At 35.5% G+C, this 19,124-nt stretch overlaps 1 protein-coding gene across 5 annotated transcripts in view; it reads left to right on the top strand.

Annotated features, from left to right (window-relative positions):
• Tnpo1 (transportin 1) overlaps positions 1-19,124 on the top strand; it is an 82,830-nt gene that overhangs the window by 60,214 nt on the left and 3,492 nt on the right. For all 5 annotated transcript variants that reach the window (XM_005386080.2, XM_005386079.2, XM_013514849.1 and 2 more), the window contains exons 14-24: positions 1,740-1,911; positions 3,908-3,994; positions 5,368-5,475; positions 5,594-5,752; positions 5,833-5,920; positions 9,132-9,230; positions 9,417-9,512; positions 12,641-12,716; positions 13,595-13,694; positions 16,894-16,968; positions 17,547-17,689. In XM_005386080.2, the coding sequence (XP_005386137.1) occupies positions 1,740-1,911; positions 3,908-3,994; positions 5,368-5,475; positions 5,594-5,752; positions 5,833-5,920; positions 9,132-9,230; positions 9,417-9,512; positions 12,641-12,716; positions 13,595-13,694; positions 16,894-16,968; positions 17,547-17,654 (1,168 nt within the window). In that variant the 3' untranslated portion in view covers positions 17,655-17,689. The remainder of the gene's footprint in view (positions 1-1,739; positions 1,912-3,907; positions 3,995-5,367; positions 5,476-5,593; positions 5,753-5,832; positions 5,921-9,131; positions 9,231-9,416; positions 9,513-12,640; positions 12,717-13,594; positions 13,695-16,893; positions 16,969-17,546; positions 17,690-19,124) is intronic.

Raw genomic sequence — 19,124 nt, 5'->3', positions numbered from 1 at the left:
TTTTTTTGGTTTTTCTCCGGTACCGGGAACCGAACTCACGACCTTGCGCTTGCCAGGCAGGCGCTTTGCCGCTGAGCTAAATCCCCAGCCCCTAAATTTAGTTTTCCTTGCTACTATTTCTTAGTGCAGTTTTTTTTGTTTTTTTTTCTAGTACTGAGAATCGAACTCACGACCTCACGCTTGCCAGGCAGGCGTTGTGCTGCTGAGCTGAATCTCCAGCCCCCTTAGTGCAGTTTTTATAGGCCTGGCGTATGGCTTTGAGATTTGCACAGTATCATATTTTTATATTTTGTTTAGTTGGGAAGTTTTTACTTAAATCAAAATATGGCCATCATAGTGGCTCTAAAAGTAGGATCATGTTTGACCTTCATTCTTTCAGACTATTGAAGTGATAGTAGTAGGGCTCTTTTTTGAAGGGACAACTAAGTTTGAGTAGCTCCGCGTGGTAGTCTGTAGAGTAACCACCACATAGACCTGGGATTGGTTACTTCACAGCCGTGACTCTTAGTGCTTTCATGGATCTGTGTCAGTGGGTTTAGAGTGGTATCAGACCTACAGGTGCTTTGTTTGGTGGAACAAACTTAGGTACTACAAGAGCTTATCATTTACATTTAGATCTGTTACCTGTCCCTGTAGAATTGGCTTTCCACCAACTTTTTCAATAAGATCACATAACTTAAAATAGCAAAGCAAATGTGAGTTGAACCTTATTAGATCTAAAAGAGTAGTGTCTGAAAAGAGTTCTAATTTTTGATGAACTGGAAATAAGTTTAACAAGCGTCTACAGTAACTAATTACACTAAATCTTTTTTAAGGTTGGGGAGGATGGACTCTGATTTCTTACAGTTTATTCATTCAGCGTATTGTTTTAGCTGTTAATTGTTATATGTATATTGAATGCTTAACTAACAGTTCCTGCCAATTTGAAACTTAAAGCTAGCAGGAAATATCAAAAAACAATACACTATTTAAGGCAAGTACCATGAAAGAAATTTATAAATTGTTCAGAGTGCTGACAACTAGTTTTCATTAATCTATGGCTTAAGCCTGTCACTTTAGGAAAATTCCAAATTGGGTGAAACAGAAGATAAATGTCTATAATCAAGATAAATTTAGATTCAAATTGAAGTGATTGCATTTAGGTGCAGTATCTTCTTTATTGCTTATACATTTTTCCTAAAAATTACATTTAACACATATTATCTTAACAAATACACTGTGGACCTCAATGTATGGTGAGTAGTGGAACTACTGCGCTCTTACATCTTAAACACATTCACATTAGAAACTTCCTATCAGCTTTTTGTAGCCCTTGATCTGTGTACAAAGAAGGACGTGTAAAGTAAAATTAATAGTTTTAATTCTGATTTCAGCATAATCTAAGCTCCCTGAAAATGGAGACATTATTCTGTTCATTGCTGTATTCAGTGCTCAGTACTGTATAAGTAGTAAGCACCAAGTATGTTGAATGAGTAAGTGTAAGGACCAAAAACATTTGTAGTTTTCAATTTTACCTTCGTAGTTAAGCAAATGCCCATGGGTGACAGTCTCTTGGAAAGGAAGAAGCAATAGGAAATGTTAAACAAAATAAAAATAAGCATCTTATACAAGGCAAGGAATGCATAAAGAAATGTATTATAGATGAATAATAAATGTATTACAAGCAGTAGATTTAGTTTCCTGTCTATTGTAAGCTGTTAGTTTTATGCAACAGTAATATTCTTTTGCTTTAATTTTAGTGCCTTTGCTACCCTAGAGGAGGAGGCCTGTACAGAACTTGTTCCTTATCTTGCATATATACTTGATACCTTGGTCTTCGCATTTAGTAAATACCAGCATAAGAACTTGCTCATTCTTTATGATGCCATAGGAACATTAGCAGACTCAGTAGGACATCATTTAAACAAACCAGTAAGTATCTATGAACAGCTGTTGTGGGGAAAATACAATAGCATAAGCAGTACTCATAGGTTAGCATTTATTTGGAAACAAGACTTGTTGCTACATTAAGAATATGGATTTTACAGAACCAGGTGTGGAGGTGCTTGTCTGTCATCTTGGCACCTGGGAGGCTGAGGCAGGAGGATCATTGCAAGTTTGAGGCCAGCCTGGACTACACCAGGCAAGCCTGAGCTACGTAATGAGATCCTGTCTCAAAAAAAAGAAAAAAGAAAAAAAAAAATCTACAAAAGCAGCAAATGGAGGCTGAGGGAATGGCTGAAAGGTAGAACTCACCTAGTATGTTCGAGGTCCTGGGTTTCTACCCAGAACTGAAACAAAGAAAGCAAAAGGAGCAAGTGTATTCCCCTGAAAACAGTGTTTTATTTTATTTATTTATTTTTATTTTACTTTTAGAGATAAAAGAACCAAAGTACATTAACAAACATAGACATAAAACAACATAAGAACAATAAAAACAGTACAGAATTTCAGACAGGGTAAAAAGAAATTAACAATGGTTTTATTACATACTGTTATCTTCATATTGGTTACTCACATAAACAAATACAGACATGCAAGAATGATCAAACAGTTAAATATCAACTGTTTCTTTCAAGAAAGCAATAGAAATTAATAATACAATTATTCCGGCCATCTTGCATATATGTGTGTGTGTGTGTGTATATATATATGTGTGTGTATATATATATATATATAATTTCCCCCCCTTTATTTTCTCCTTTCCCTCATCCTAGTTCTTTCCTTTCGAGGAGTTTCCCTTTATCACTATCTATTGTACTTTTTAGATTTCATTTGCTCTTTCAGGTTCTTATACTAGGGAGAAAGTGCGATGTTTACACATGTGAGTCTTACTTATTTCACTTACGAATATGGTCTCTAGTGGCGAGCATTTACCTATAAAAGCCTTGAGTTTATCTTTCTTTAAAACTAAGTAATATTCCATTATATAAAAATACCACATCCTTTTTATCCATTCCTCAGTTAATGGGCATTTGGGTTGATTCCATGATTTAGCTATTACAAATTGTGTTGCTATAAACATGGGTGCATATATATCATTGTGGTATGATGAAAAACAGTATTTTGAAAATAAGCACTTACTTGGTGTCAAAATTAGAGCATCATACTATTGCACCAACACTTGGATATTTTTTTTTAGAATAAATAGAGGGAAAGGAATGAAAAAAAACTTTTGTGGAGGCTGGAGATTTAGCTCAGCTGCATAGCGCCTGCCTGGCAAGCGTGAGGTCATGAGTTCGATTCCCAGTACTGGGAAAAAAATTTTTAAAAAAAGAAAAATATTTTTGTATTCTGGATGTCTTAATTCCATATGTTCATAAACATTGTAGCTTTAGATTGCATGTATTATATTTTCTCTTCCAAATGTACTGTTAATAGGGAGTACACTGTATAAAACAGTTAGAAATTGGGGTGATAGGTCCAAAATGCTAAATAGGGGTGCAGAGGAGTTCTGTTCCTTGCCTGTAGTAGTATAGCCTATAGAAAGAATGGATTAAAAATGTCATTGGAGAATAAGCCTTAGTATGTTTGTGGTTCAATAGGTAGTGCACTTTAATACAGTGATGCATTTTATTGATAAATATTTTTTATTTCCAATGGATATAAAATGACTTTAAAATGGGGTTATTTGGGGCTGGGGATTTAGCTCAGCGGCACAGCGCCTGCCTGGCAAGCGCAAGGTCGTGAGTTCGATTCCCGGTACCAGAAAAAAAACCAAAACCAAAAGTAAAATAGGGTTATTTAAATTAAAGGATAGTCAAAGGAAAATTTTCACAAAGATTGTAGAGCAAAGAATGAGTCTTAAAATACATTCTGTAATGATTTTACACAATTGCTCTAAATGGATTTTAATTTTCATAGACTCAAAATGGACTTGTTTACATATGGTAGTGGAGCTTTATATGTTTTTCATCATTATAACTAGGAATATATTCAGATGCTAATGCCTCCACTGATCCAGAAATGGAACATGTTAAAGGATGAAGATAAAGATCTCTTCCCTTTACTTGAGGTATGCTGGGTTGGTAGTACTTCATTACTTTAACAGTGTATTGCTTCAGTAGCATGGGTTCTAATCTAAAATGGATGTATGTGATCAATAGTGTTGATAAGTTGATAGACCCATTTCTGTTGACATGCTGAATAAACGTATAACTTAATGCTTTAATTACAGTACATCAGAGCTAGGCATAGTGGTGCACACCTGTAGTTGCACCTACTGTATTTATGTGATATTCTTTTATATGTTTGATGTTGTCTTGCACATTCTTTTTTTTTTTTTTTTTTTTTTTTTTGTACTGGGAATCGAACTCAGGACCTTGCAAATGCTAGGCAGGCACTTGTGCCATTGAGCTACATCCCCAGCCCCTGTCTGTGCATATACATGTGAAGTAGACTTGGGACTTGGTACCAGTAAGGAAGGACTTCACTTTGTACATTTGCTTTCTAATTTGAGTTTTTTTTTCTGTGTATGCTTAGAGGTATTTTTTAAACCAAAAAGAGATGTAATACAGTCTTCAGTGTGAAACATGGTAACTTACACCAAGTTGACTTAGCATTGACAGAGCAAGTTCAGTCTTTTTTGCTCTGTTCCCCCGATTATTATAAGGGTCATCCACTTTTGCCATGTATTCTCTCGTTAGGCAGAGAAGTAAAACCTTCTGTGACTAAGAGCAATGGCTAGTTTTGGGTCCAGCAATACTGTAAGAATTGGGGCTGGGGACTTAGCTCAGCGGCCCAGCGCCTGCCTGGCAAGAGTTCGATTCCCTGTACGGGGAGGGGGGGGGGACACTGTAAGAATCTACCTATGATATCTCTTAATATGGGGATTGGTTCCAGAGCCCCTCTCTGTACAAAATCTATGGGTGTTGGAAGCTCTTTATATAAAATAACATTTGTGTATAACCTGTACATGTTCACCTGTGTACTTTAAATCATCTCTAGATCACTTGTAATTCCTTCTGCATTGTAAGTAGTTGTTGCATGCTCAGGGGAAAGTCTGTACATGTTCAGTATATATATTACTTTCCAGCAAAGACTCAGAATGTCCCTGCAGAGTTCATTCGTATTGTTGGCCAAAATGGGAACATGAATAGGTATATCACTTAAATTTGAGGAAAAAATATGAACATACAATAATACAGCCTTGAAGGATAAAACTTAAGTGTAGAAACTGTCTTACCTTTTTCTGAGTAAACTTCTTCCTCTAGCAGGATGTCAGTAATGAGAAGACATCCAAAGGAGAGGTTTGAAAAGACAGACCTGTTGCTGTAGACCAGTAAAGGAGGCTCATAAATGACGAGGACCTTTTTGAGTAGTTCGAAGCATTTATCATAATCTTAAACATACCCAGAAAATACAGCATGTGTGCTTTATTCTTTCTAGTGCCTGTCTTCAGTTGCCACAGCCCTGCAGTCTGGCTTCCTTCCGTACTGTGAACCTGTGTATCAGCGTTGTGTAAACCTAGTACAGAAGACTCTTGCACAAGCCATGGTATTTTTTTAAAAAATATCTTTCCCTTTCTACATCATAAACACTTCTAAAGATAATGTATAATGTGTCCAGACTTTTTTAGTAACCAATTAAAAGCAAAAATATTGTTCAATTTCAGCTAAACAATGCCCAGCCAGATCAATATGAGGCTCCAGATAAAGATTTTATGATAGTGGCTCTTGATTTGCTCAGTGGCCTGGCTGAGGGCCTTGGAGGCAACATTGAACAGCTGGTAGCTCGAAGTAACATCCTAACACTAATGTATCAGTGCATGCAGGTGAGACTTCTATGGTTAAAATGAACTGAAACCCAGTTCTCTATGTTACATTGGAGTTAACTACTTCTTCTTTCTTGTAGGATAAAATGCCAGAAGTTCGGCAGAGTTCATTTGCCCTGTTAGGTGACCTGACTAAAGCTTGCTTTCAGCATGTAAAGCCTTTTATAGGTATGAATATTTTCTGTGGGTATGGTTTTAAATTATTTTCATATCTGATTTTTATTTTAAAAATTCCATGGAGTCTCAGCATTTATATTTTGTGGCTGGTTAAAGTTAAGATGCTCTGATTGAAGCAGGCAGGTTGTGGGGAATCCCTGTTGTTTCTTGAGCTCACCATGACTTTAGCACCCTTTAGGTGCACGTGTGGCTGCAGGAAATTTGAATGGTACCAGCTTAGAGAATAGGACATGCCCTCCAATGAAGCCTGGATATATTATGAGTAGCATTCTTTTTGGTAGAAGTCCATTTTTGGTAGGGGTACCCCAAAATACTAATACAGTGGTGCCTTGATTCATGAACACTTTTGTTTGCAAATGGTTTTGTTTGCAAACAAAATTACTTGGCGAGATTTTGTTTTTGTTTTTTTGTTGTGTACTCTAAATTGGGTGATGAACACAACTGCTGCTGTATTTCCCACACAAACATGATCTTGGCCATCTTTTCCAGAATTGTGAAATAAACAAGTTTGTAAACCCAAGTAACACTGTAATCAGGGTTTCTTCTCTGATATACCAACGTACTTTTAAGGTACAATGGGAAACTTTAAATATCACTTTTGAAATAAATGATGAATTGTTTTCTGTTTTAGTAGCATAATACGTATTCTTGCCTTAGGTGAAAATAAATAGTGATTCCTTGAATGTCATAACTCAAATGCTGTCGCACAGGCTAAGTGATTTTGGAGGCTTTCCTTCTTATTGTGCAACATGTTTGGTGGCAGTTATTTATACTTTATTTGAACTTTTATTTAGAACATATTTGGCATAAATGATTTTCATTTGACACAGTTGTGGTTTAGAATAAATTATTTTCCAAACTTGGAGCAATAACATGTTATACTGAGTCATTATATTCTAAGTCTTAACTACTCTAAAAGAAAAATGAATTTGTGGGAAGTTGGTGGTACAGATATTTACCATGTAATTGTAGTTTCTGGGGTGTGTTTGTTTGCAGGGAGATGTTTAGTGTGGCAGTGCTGAGAATTGAATTTAGGATTTGCAACATGCTAGGCAAGTGTTCCATCATGGAGCTACATACATGTCCAGCTTTTTTTTTTCTAAAATGAGAACTCTCTGAGTTGTGTAGGCTGGACCTGAAACTTGTGATTCATCTTGCCTCCCTGTCCTCCGAATAGCTAGGGTTGTAGCCCTATATCACCATGACTCCCAACTTACAATTTTTATTAAACTTATATGGAAAGGTTTAAATTTTTAAACACATTATTCTACAAAAAATGTTTTAAGACCTATAGAAACAGAAAAAATAACATCCCGTTGTCAGTACATGTTATAAATCATGTTTTCCATATCCCAGTAGTGATAGACACGAAGTTTCCAGTTATTTTTAAACTTGTAATATTTCAGTACCTATCTCCAAATCTCTTTTTTACAGTTGTTTTTTGTTGTTACAGAAAACCAATTTTTGTTCTAGAGTTTCTTCATGGATTTTACTGGTTGTGTCTCTGATGTCATTTACGCATGTTCCTTGGCCCTTCGTGTGTGGAGTACCTGTCAGTTAACTCTAGAGCCTGAGGGTTAGCGAGCCTCCAGTTTTATTTTTGTTTTCTTAGAGATTTATAGATGGGATTGTGTTCTTTCTGTAGGAGTTTAAATGGCATCACGGTGGTTTTAGTGCTTTTTGTTTGGTGTATTGGCTGTGTTTTTCTTGTAAATGTTAGCAACCATGATAATTACTGTTTAGATTATCCTTAACTGGGGATAGTTTTGCTCTGTGGGAACATTTATCAGTGTCTAGAGGTTTTTTTTAAAAAAAAACATTGGGGAGGTACTAGTGTTCAGTGGTTAGAGACAGTGATGTTTTAATATCCTGTAAAGCTAGAGCTGGATATCCTATAATGAATCCTCTCACAGCTCTAATAATCTAATGCATCTCTTAACAGTGCCACAGTAGCCACTAAATTTTAACATGGAGGGGTTAAACCGTAGCAATCCACTAATTTATTAGGAGTTAAAAATGTGTGAAATTCTTATTATTCATTTAATGGTAAGAATATTGTATACAAGACATTCCTCATATCAATAAATTGTTAACTTAGGACAAATCATAAAATAGTTGCAGGATAATTACTTCTTTCTTTTTATTTACTAGTCTTCAAACTATTCTGTTGATTCCCGACATCCTCCAAAGATAGCTTTTGTGTTTCAGAGTTTAGCTTTTGAATTTATGATATTTGTCTTTTGAATTTATGATACTTAAGGGTTCTTACTGCTAGCAGTGGCAGTTTAATCAGGTTGTCCTGAGTCTCTTCTGTGATAACAATATAGTCCAGGCTTAGTGTAAGCATTTCCTGTCTTGTTCTTTAATGAGGCATTTCTCTGAGAGCCCTTTCTACCTTTTAATGGAAAAAGATAGAGACCACACTTCGAACACTAGGGTAGAAGTTGCTTTAACAACCACAATCACGTTGGGAGGCAGAGGTGGAAAGATCTCAAGTTGGGGGTTAGAATTGGCAGTTGAGATGGCTGTCTCAATAAATTTTTTTAAAGGGCTGGGGATATATAGCTCACTTGTAGAGTGCTGAGTTCAATCCCTTGTACCACACCAAAACAGAAAGACTAAAGTCAGTATATAAAAAACTTGCTTAGAAGACAATTACATTTATCTTTTTTTTCTTTCTTTTTTTAATACTGGGGATTGAACCTAGGGCCTCACATGCACCAGGCAAGGGCTGTACCACCAAGTTACAACTCTCCCATTTTAAATGTTTTGTTATTCTGAGACAGGATCTTGCCCAGGCCTAGCCCTTGGACTTGCATTCTTCCTGGCTTAGCCTCCTGAGCAGTTGTGATTTCAGGCATGTGACACCTCTCCTGGCCTGTTTTCCCCACTTCTAATTTGAATTTTCTTAGTTCAATAATGAGATTGCTCTGACCAGTTCTTTCTAAAGATACCTAAACTATACCCAAATTGATACTTCTTTATCTACTTCATGTGAAACTTCCTGGACCAGACATTACCTCCATCAGTTTCTTAAGATAAATATTACCAACCCCTTTAAAAGATATTTTTTAATATAGATACTTCTTATATTCATGATTCTGTAATTGACATTACAGTGTTTGGTAAAATTTTCTTTAAAGTATAATAGAGACAGCTGCTGAGAAGTTTACCACATAGTTTTAACTCTTTTTTTCCCTAGCTGATTTTATGCCAATATTGGGAACCAATCTAAATCCAGAGTTCATTTCAGTCTGCAACAATGCCACATGGGCAATTGGAGAAATTTCCATTCAAATGGGTAAGATTTTTTTTTCCACCAAAGAAGTATAGAACCTTGATATTTTCAGAGTTGTTCTCATTTGCTTTTTGTTTTCATGTGTATGTAATTTATGTCACAGTGAATAAAGGAACCAAAATATTTTATGCCTGTGTTTTGACATTAAATTTTTTCTTTCTTGTTTTCTCTTTTTGTGGAATGATCTAGGTATAGAGATGCAGCCTTATATTCCTATGGTGTTGCACCAGCTTGTAGAAATCATAAACAGACCCAACGCACCAAAGACGTTGTTAGAGAATACAGGTACCATATGTCTGAACTGTTATGGTGATCAGAAGATTGTCTTTAATTTTAAATTAAGATGCGTAGAGAAACCAAAGCAAAGCTAGTTTAAAAATCCAGCTGCTTAGTAACATCTGTTTTGGGTTCTCACTAGTGAAATACATTATTTTAGCTACTTCCTTAACCAGTTTTAGTAAACATTTGGAAAACCTTCTTTTCCACATTCCCATGTTTTAATACTTGCTAAAGTGGATTCCAGCTAAGATAACCATTGAAACATAGAAATTTTGCTTTTTAAATTAACTTAGAGAAAAACTGGGAGGTGAGAAATAGTGATTTTTTAGTCTATGAAATGTGGGCAATCCAGGCATCTTGAAATATGATCATGCCTGTAATCCCAGCGCTCTGGGAGACTGAGGCAGGAGGATCACAAGTTCTGACCCAACCTGGGCAACTTAATAATTTAGGCCCTGGGTTCAGTCTCTGGTGCCCCTCTGACTCTCAAAATAGATTGCAGTTTAGTGACTAAATTGCTTAACAGTGACACATTTTGTATTCCACCATAAATATTTTCCTTAATAGGGAATTTAACAGTTCCCTACAGAATTTTTTTTATTTAGGAGGCTTGTTTCTCTTTTGCATTTATAGAGGGCATGTTTATATTAAAGAATACCTTCCATACTATAGAACACATATAGGAGTGATTGAATCTTTTCTTTCCATTCTCCCTGATTATTGCCAATAATGTTTTATTTAATTATTTGTTTTCATTGAAGCACATTCCTTCCTTTGTGTACTAAGATAATTCTAGTAATTTATTCATAGCAGTGAGGGTCCAATAAAAATACTGGACGAAAATTAAAATGAGGTTTTCCAAATAAGAAAGTTTATATTCAAGGTCATTTTAATGTGGTCTTTTAAATTTTTAATTTGTCTATTTTTTCTAATGGATTAAAACCATAATGTTTATTGGTATGGAAGGAAATCTTTTAAATGATGAAACAATTATCTGGCTGTTTAGGTGTATGGGTACTGTTTAGTTCACAAAGTGAATTAGATTTTCTTGCTGAAAAGTATAAAAGTCTATGTATAGGATAGTTATGAAATCTTAAAAGATTTTGTCTCCTTAGAACACAGTACCTATACATAACATTCAGATTTGAAACACTTGCCATTGTAAAATTACTGTTGAGCCTAAAGAAAATTTCCTATTTATTTTTAAATGTGAATGCATAACTACAAATAAATGTTGAGTGTAATGTATAATAAAGTTTCTTGTGGGATATCAGCTGATGAATTTGTTACAGTTCCTTTAACAGATTGGCTTTATTTATAAGATTATACTCCAAGTATAATTATATCCTAAGCAAGTCATAAAATTGTTGATAATATGCTACAAGTTGATGGGCTAAATCACACTGATAAACGCACTTGGGTTCATTAGATTACTTTTACCACAAGTGTCTGCGTAGAATACTCTTTTCTACATTCCTTACCCCCATAAACGGAGTTCTTTAATTATTAAAAAGTCATTGAGTGTAGATTTTAGCAGCTCAGTTACCATTAACTTAATTTTTTTGTAAAGCCAATTCCTCAGTATTTCGTTACTTGCTTTTTTCCAAGTAGTATATCCTACACTGAACTTTTTCAATGGACCATCATCTGCTTTATCGCATGTTTCATTGGATTGTTCATACTTGCCTGTTAATGAGAATGTTGCATAGTTTGTGTCTTTTGAACATAGGTTTTCTTTTTCTGGCTTCATACGAATCTGCTGAATTTTAGTAGTATCTGTGTAGTTTGCTTTAAGTAATCCTTAAACATTTTTCTTTATCCCCCCACCCTTTTTTTATGAAAGGTTAAATTGTAAGTTTTTGAGAGAACACCATTAAAGCACCTCATGGTTTGTTTTCTGTTTGTACTTTTGCCTGTTGTGTACAAATGTATCTATATGTATGTACTTTTGAATTGCAGAATGCAGTTCTGAGTTGCATTTGTTTTTAGTGCTTTGTAAGTCTAAGGAGTTCTTGAATTTTGATGGTGAATATGTTTGTCCACTTCAAAATTTTTTTAAATCAAATATTAGCATGTAATCGGTATAATGTATTACCTGTTTCGTGTTATACCTTTCGTAATAAAGATGGACGATTTTTTCCTGTGGTCCACATGTTATTACAGTGGACTGTCTAAATTTCCTTTATTAGGATTTTATTTCAGATATGGCTTGAAATTAGTGGACTATCATCAGAGTTCCGAGGTTTGTTGGAATGGTATTTGACATAGCATAGCAGTTTTCCAATCTACTCAGTGACTGCCATAATGCTTGAAATCTGACAGTTTGATTTGAAATCAGGCAACAAATATCCTCTGGTTTGTTTTGGAAAATGTTAATTCAAAGTATTGAACTATCAAAATTTGCATTAATTTCCCTAGATAATTTTCAAAGAATGAAATCACTTGAAAAAGAGGTGTAGCCTGCCAGGCTTGGTAATCCTTGGCACCCCTGTAATCCCAGGACTTGAGAGGCTGAAGCAGGAAGATCACCTTGAGTTCAAGGCCAGACTGGGCTACATAGTGAGTTCAAGGTCAGCCTGAACTACATAGTGAAGCCCTGTCTCAAAAAAAAAAGGAAAGAAAAGATGTAGGAAAATAAAAAATAAATTTGAACTGTTATAGGTACATACGTAATGTGTTTAAATAGCCGATTCATAAATATAATCACATTTATTAATAATTCTTGGGATGAAAACTATAAATGTTAAATTTTGAAATTTTGACTGGCTTTGAATGAAGATTCTAAATCCATTCATATTAATCGCTCATCTTTTTATTAGCAGAATATTTGATACTTTACTGAGCGAAGAAAGCAATATCTCATGGTTTTTGGTGTTCTCTCAATCTTTAGAGTTTTTTTAATTCCTTTTGTTTTTCTTTTTTCAAGAGTATGCCATATATGTTGCTGCCCCTTATTTTAGGGGGTGGTAATAAACAGCACTGGTGAAATCTTATGTTTATTATCATACACAAATTCTGTTGGTTTCTGTTTCTGAGTTATTTGTTGTTTTTTCTTTATTTTTTCTCCTTCCCCCTCATTTGCTCATGTCTTGGTTGGCGTTTGGTGGTGTATAACCGTGATTGCGTTACCTTAGCAATAACAATTGGTCGTCTTGGTTACGTTTGTCCTCAAGAGGTGGCCCCCATGCTACAGCAGTTTATAAGACCCTGGTGTGTATTATTCAATCTTTTTTTTTAATTCATTTTTCTTCACTCTTTCTTTCTCTATCTCACTTTTAGATATATTTTCAGTTGGTTACAAAAATCACAATCCTTAATCATTGCCAACCATGTGACTAATCTTGTCCTATCAGGTTCGTGAGATTTTTCAGTGGCATCGTCATGTATATTTATTTTATGTTGTGGCTAACGACTAATTGATGCATGGGATAAGATTGTCACATGCTTGCTGTGTTAAAAAGCTTGATTATACATAAAAAGCATTTAAATATCCACCAGAAAAATTTAAGATGCATGCAACTTTTATAAATTATAGGTTTTTGCATTATATTTCTTTTTTAGAATTAATTTGGAAACTTGGATTGCATTAAAGACATATTTAAATTCGTTATGTATAATATCTTATTTGCTTGTTAATGTAAAAGTTAAACATCTATACCATAAGTTGTATAGTAACAGTTTATATTGTGGCAGTATATCCTATGTTCTGCTTCTTTCAATTGATAAACTTTTGATTCAAATCATTTTTAGTAGTGTTTAATGGAATACAAGTCATAATACAATTTTTAAAATTAATTTACTAATTCCTCTTGGTTCAGGCTCACTAGTTTAAATGAGAGAATCAAATCAGCTGTACATTTTCATAGATACGGTCTATTAAGAAAATGTGATTTCACTGTTGCCACTGTATTGCGATAAGTTGGACCCAGCATCTAAGAAATATGAGAAAGTGAAAGTAAAACTTCCTGAAAACGTGTTTAATATACATATTCTCTATATTGTGCTTATTCCATTAAATACTGTCTGTTAGCACTGTGACTGAGCCTGTTTTGTACTGAAACGCTAAACTTGCTTCTGTAACCCAATAGGTGTACCTCCCTGAGAAACATAAGAGACAATGAGGAGAAAGATTCAGCATTTCGTGGGATTTGTACCATGATCAGTGTGAATCCCAGTGGTGTAATCCAAGTAAGGTGTTTGTAAGATTTGTTTTTAACTAGCATTGTTCTGATTAATAAAATTCTAAAGGAAATATTTCAGGACTTTAATTATAAAGACATTAATTTATTTTCAAATACATTAAATTATACATTCAAAATGGTATGTATTTTTTAGTCATCTTGAAGTGATAATGCCTGTTTGTCATTAAATAAGATAGTAATAACAGATTAGGAGTTGCGGTTATATTCTTGTCTTGAATGAGGCCAGGGCCTTTTAGTTACATGCAGACCTTATTTGCTTACTTTGTACGTCGTGCCTCCCATCAAGGAACATCGGTTTGCTGAGTTGAACAATATGTACCCTGAAGAGAATAGCCAAAAACTATCCTCCTGTTACTTTTTGCAGAAATCAAACCATGAAATGTAAATAGATTAATGAATCAGCCATCAGAATTGCTTTAATTTTGAGATTTTATCATTTGTTTCTCTTTATTTCCAAAATGCATATTTTATTTAGACATTTTAGTTCTTTGACAACAGTGTAAACAGACATGAGTCAAGTCAACCTTGTGGATTCAACTGCCAGTGTACTCGACACCTAAAACAGAAGAGCATGTCGAAGTGCACCACGTGTGTCCACAAGCAATAAGAGCCTGGGCTTAATGCTCACATCCTTTGGTAGATAAACTGCAAGGAAAGAGAAAGACAGAAGAGAAACCTGTAGAGTGCAAAACGCCCAAGGCACATGGAATCAATTAAGAAATGTGTGAGGGTATGGGAATATAGGTTTTATACTTAGAGATGCACGCATATAAAATGCTTTATAGCAATAACTTTTTTGCATTTATTTTCAAGAAAATAACCTTTAATTTTCAAAAGAGAGGTCCTTTAGTATTTTAAATTGGAATCTTGATAATTCTTACCTTATTGTGGATTTTGTTGACTCATTTGTAGAAATAGTTAGCTTATAAAATTAAAGTTGATGGAGATAGCATGGCAGATGTACAAACTAGAACTGAAAAAGAATCTTTGACTAAACTAATTCCGCACTGGTATTAGACAAACCAGTACTAATGTAAGAGAACAGGTCTTACTTGTGAAATAACTTAACATCCACTTTCTATTCAATACTGGGGAATTTTATTTCACTTTATATGTGTTTTAGAGGTATCTGATATGACATAAGCCATATTTTAAAAGAGTCTTCCCACCTGCTTTTATTTTTTTGTTTTCTGAGACAGGGTCTCACTATGTAATTCAGGCTGTCCTTGAACTTGGAGTAATCCTCCTGCCTCAGCCTCCCAAGTACTGGGATTACATGGTTGCACCACCATGCCCAGCATTTTTCTTTCTTTCTTTGAATTACTATTTTTTTTAATCACAAACGTTATGTCCAGAGGTGGGCAGTTTGGCACACCATGTCATGCCATGCCACTGTTCTGCTGAAAACTCAGCTCCCAGCAACTCTAAACCTGGCACCAATAAAGAACTTTAAAAAGGCAAAGTTTAGTATAACAAAAGACAGTTTATTTGGGAAAAAAAGATGGAAAAGAAGAGGACGGACAGCTACTGTGAGGTGGTAGAGGGTGCCAGAGCTGAAAGCCCAGGAGCGCTTATCCCCACCCCTTTTATGGGGGACCAGTGTCTTCCCATCCCCCAGGCAGGCACTTGTCCATGTCTGATCTGTTCTCTTGACTGTCTTTGATCCTATCGAGGCCTTCTGGCTATTTGAGTTCTTCTGTCCCTTTATAAGTGAAGGGGGAAGGCCTATTAGGAAGGCAGCTTATTTAGTGATTATATAAAGGGGACATGTGTACATGTATATCTGGTGCAATATTATACTGATGTTAGTGAGAACATGCATGTGTATACGCGCAGGTGTATGTGCGTGCCCATGTATGTCTTACATAGTAAATAAGAGCCTTTAGGTGGCTGTCTGTTATCACCCTTTCATTTTGTTGGGGAGGGCGCTTTCCTGATAATTGATGTTGCCTGGCGCCTCTCCTAAGTCTAGCTAGCTCTTCCCTCCTTCATCTTTCTAATTAGCTTAACTGCAGCATCTGCCTGTGAGGGCAGAAACTGCTTTTAAGATGTTTCCGTACTGATCGTAATAAAGCTCAGTGAGGCCTTCGTCTTATCCTTTTCCTCCTTATGGGACCCCTGTCCCTGCACATATATCAGGTGTTCAGTGTATTTTTAATTTTTAGCATCAGATTGGGAAGTGTGAAGATACAGGAAGTCCTAATTTGAATAAATCAGTTTTAAGTAGTTGATGTGTCAGAGCATCAGCAGTGTTAAATTGTTAATATTGCAGTGCGAGTCCGGAGTGAGGCACTGGGGCTGCAAGTGATGCTCAGGAGGGTAGTGCCTGCATAGCAAGCACAGGGCCCTGGGTTCAGTTTCTGGTACTAAAACAGGAAGGAGAAAGCCTTTTAAAAAATTGAGAAAATATTTCTGTGAAATACTTGAAGTATATTGTTACCTTGTTTTTATAGTCAGAATAATCTGATTATCTTTTAAGTAATTATCTGAGAGTTGGGTTTCTCTATTTGGATGAGATTTTTTCTCTTTTTTTGTTTTGTTTTGGTGTTTTTGAGGCAGGGTCTTGCTATGCAGTTCAGGCTGGACTTGAGCTCACTTTGTAACCCAGGCTGGTCTTCAACTCACAACAATCCTCTTGCCTCAGCCTCCCAAGTGCTGAGATTACAGGCGTGTGCCACCACGCCTGGCTTGGATGAGATATTTATAAAACTGCATAATTAGGTTTTTTTTTAGCTTTTGGTCATTTAAGTTACATGGATCCTAAAATTTAGCACTATTCTTATATTTCTAATCAAGCCCTTAGTGTAGACAGTTTTTATGTTGTTCCTAGGCCAGTATGAACTGTGTTCTTACTGAACTTGAGATTCTTGAGTACAGTAAAGTAAGAAATACTTTATTGGTGTTGATATGGTGCTTTCAGTCCATTACTGAAGCTAAACATTTATTTATTCAGCATTTACTCATTTATCCTTTAATGATATATAGTAGGACATTAAATTCCAGTATAATTTCTTGATAATGAACTAATAGGAATATCCAGTAAGTAATCACTCAATCCCTTAAGATCTTAGTTGACTTTAAATATTTTTCTTACCTAAAGTCTGTCACTGTATAAATGTTGAGGTTAATATATCTTGGTGAGTTTGATACATAAAGTACTGATCTGTGTTTCTTTCTTGTTACAGGATTTTATATTTTTTTGTGATGCTGTTGCATCATGGATTAACCCAAAAGATGATCTCAGAGACATGTTCTGTAAGGTAACTATGTCTTTATGATGCACCTTGGGACTGAAAATCCTAATTTAAAGGTTTGAATTATTCTTAATTTTGTTCAGACTTTGGCTCCTTAAGCCAGTAGGAATGAATGAGATGATCTCTGTTCTTAGTAAAGAACTTGGCTCTGTCTTTTTTTAAAAAGATACGGCAGTGGCTCTGTCAGAAAATCAGGCAGTTTGAAAAGACTCCTTAGCAGTACCACTGACTCATGCGGTTCGGTATTGCACTTACAGAAAATAGCATGTATTTACAAGATGGATAATTGAGATTTGGAGTATAAGATGAAACTGTTGAACACAGTAAATCTAAGTAGCTGCCACATGGCTTGAGTGTGTATAGTTCTTTGCTTTATCGCTGTCCCTTTTTGATTAATTCCAGTCAGTATGTAGCTGTAACAGAACTACAGTTAGGCATTTGAGTCACCTAGTGTTGAAATTAGTGAGCTATATTTGCAGCCATAAACCCAACAATGAAATCAACAGTGTTTTCTGTCAGTAGCTATACGAACTTGAGTTTTTCTCTTCTCTCGTTGATAAACTAATGGCTTTTACTCTTTGCAGATCCTTCATGGATTTAAAAATCAAGTTGGGGATGAAAATTGGAGGCGTTTCTCTGACCAGTTTCCTCTTCCCTTAAAAGAGCGTCTTGCAGCTTTTTATGGTGTTTAATGTAATACACTTAGGCTGCAGTCCCAAAATTAGGGGTAAGTTTTAAGAGTTTTGGAAATTTTGAGAATGAAGTAGTTTAGTTAGGACTTTAGTCTAACACTACTAAACAGGATAAACAGCTATATTCTGTAGGGGTTGACTGGAACAGTTTCATACCATGATATGTTGGGCTTTAAAATCACTTAAGTGAAAGCTAGAAAAAAAATTTTTAACCAATATGTGAAGTAAAACAGAGGGTTTCCCCTTTGAGTCCTAAATAAAAAGAAATCCAGGTTGGTATATTATTTTGATTTGGTTTTTTTTTAGGGGGGTGGGTTAAAGAGTTTTGTCCTACATGGAGATACCATTCATAGTGTGGGGATAAAAACGATTCTGTGTTATAGTAAAGATTTGCATGTTGTGAGTTTTAGGGAAAACCCATTTAGAATTAAAACTGTTTCGGCTCAGTAGATCCACCTAACACGTGCTCTTCAACATACGCTGTATTGAGCACTACCATGTGCCCAGGACTGGGTTTTAAAATAATGAGTGGAAAATTCAGTTTTGATTTGGGGCACTAGAGAACTAAGTCCACTGGGACTCTTCATTGAGCTTCACTGTTTTCAAGTGAGAGTAACAATTTTGATCTCTTTAGCTTCCGTTCTCTCACTTCAGTTATGCTGAGGGTTAAACTCTAAATAATGCACAGTGCCAAGGCCAGTTATATTGCCCAGCACATTGCATTGTCTCAGAAAAAGTCAGAAACATGGTTAATACAATGAACCAAGATTTTGACAAATATTTTAGGTTGTGATCATGAGATCTCCTTGACGTAAAGGCAGAGAGTATAGCTGAATTTGTGTGTAGAAGATGTACAGCATATTGAATTATACTGTACTTAAGAGCTTTACTTAGTTGCTTGCTGTTTGTTTAATCTCCACTAGATTTTAATCCTGAAAGTACTTCACTGTCAGTTATCTAACCTAGAAGGCAGTAGAAAAGGGTTTGCAGCCTCTGAAATACCTCAGGTCCCTTGTATGTGTCTCGCATTTCGACCTTGAGTTCTTAGAGGTTCTGTGACTCCAACAGTTTGGAAAAGTGATTCACTTTGTTGAGTCATGAGAACACAGTAGGTAAGAATGACTTAGCTTCTAAAGTTCAACAGTGTGCTGAGAAGTCTTGGGCATTTTAAAATTTGTTACCTCTGTAGTCCCATCACCAGTTATGAATTAACTGTAGTGATCAGTGTTCTGAGGCAAGGTGTGAAATAATTTTCAGTTTTCTAACACTGTATCAGTACTTTTTATTCCTGCCCCCACTGCTCTCCCACGTTTGTAGAGATAGGGAAAAGGGGATTGCTTGTCCTCCATGGACCAATCACTCTCTGTAAATTTACGTCAGCATTCACAAATGTTTCCCCTTTGGCATGAGTGGGTAATGGGGGTTTTGTTGTAAAAGGGACATTATCAGGTAATACTTTAATTAGGTAAG

The sequence above is a fragment of the Chinchilla lanigera genome, unplaced genomic scaffold (genome assembly GCF_000276665.1).
Source record: "Chinchilla lanigera isolate Chin_1 unplaced genomic scaffold, ChiLan1.0 scaffold00024, whole genome shotgun sequence".
NCBI classification, from domain to species: domain Eukaryota; kingdom Metazoa; phylum Chordata; class Mammalia; order Rodentia; family Chinchillidae; genus Chinchilla; species Chinchilla lanigera.
This window is presented reverse-complemented; position numbering and strand designations above follow the sequence as displayed.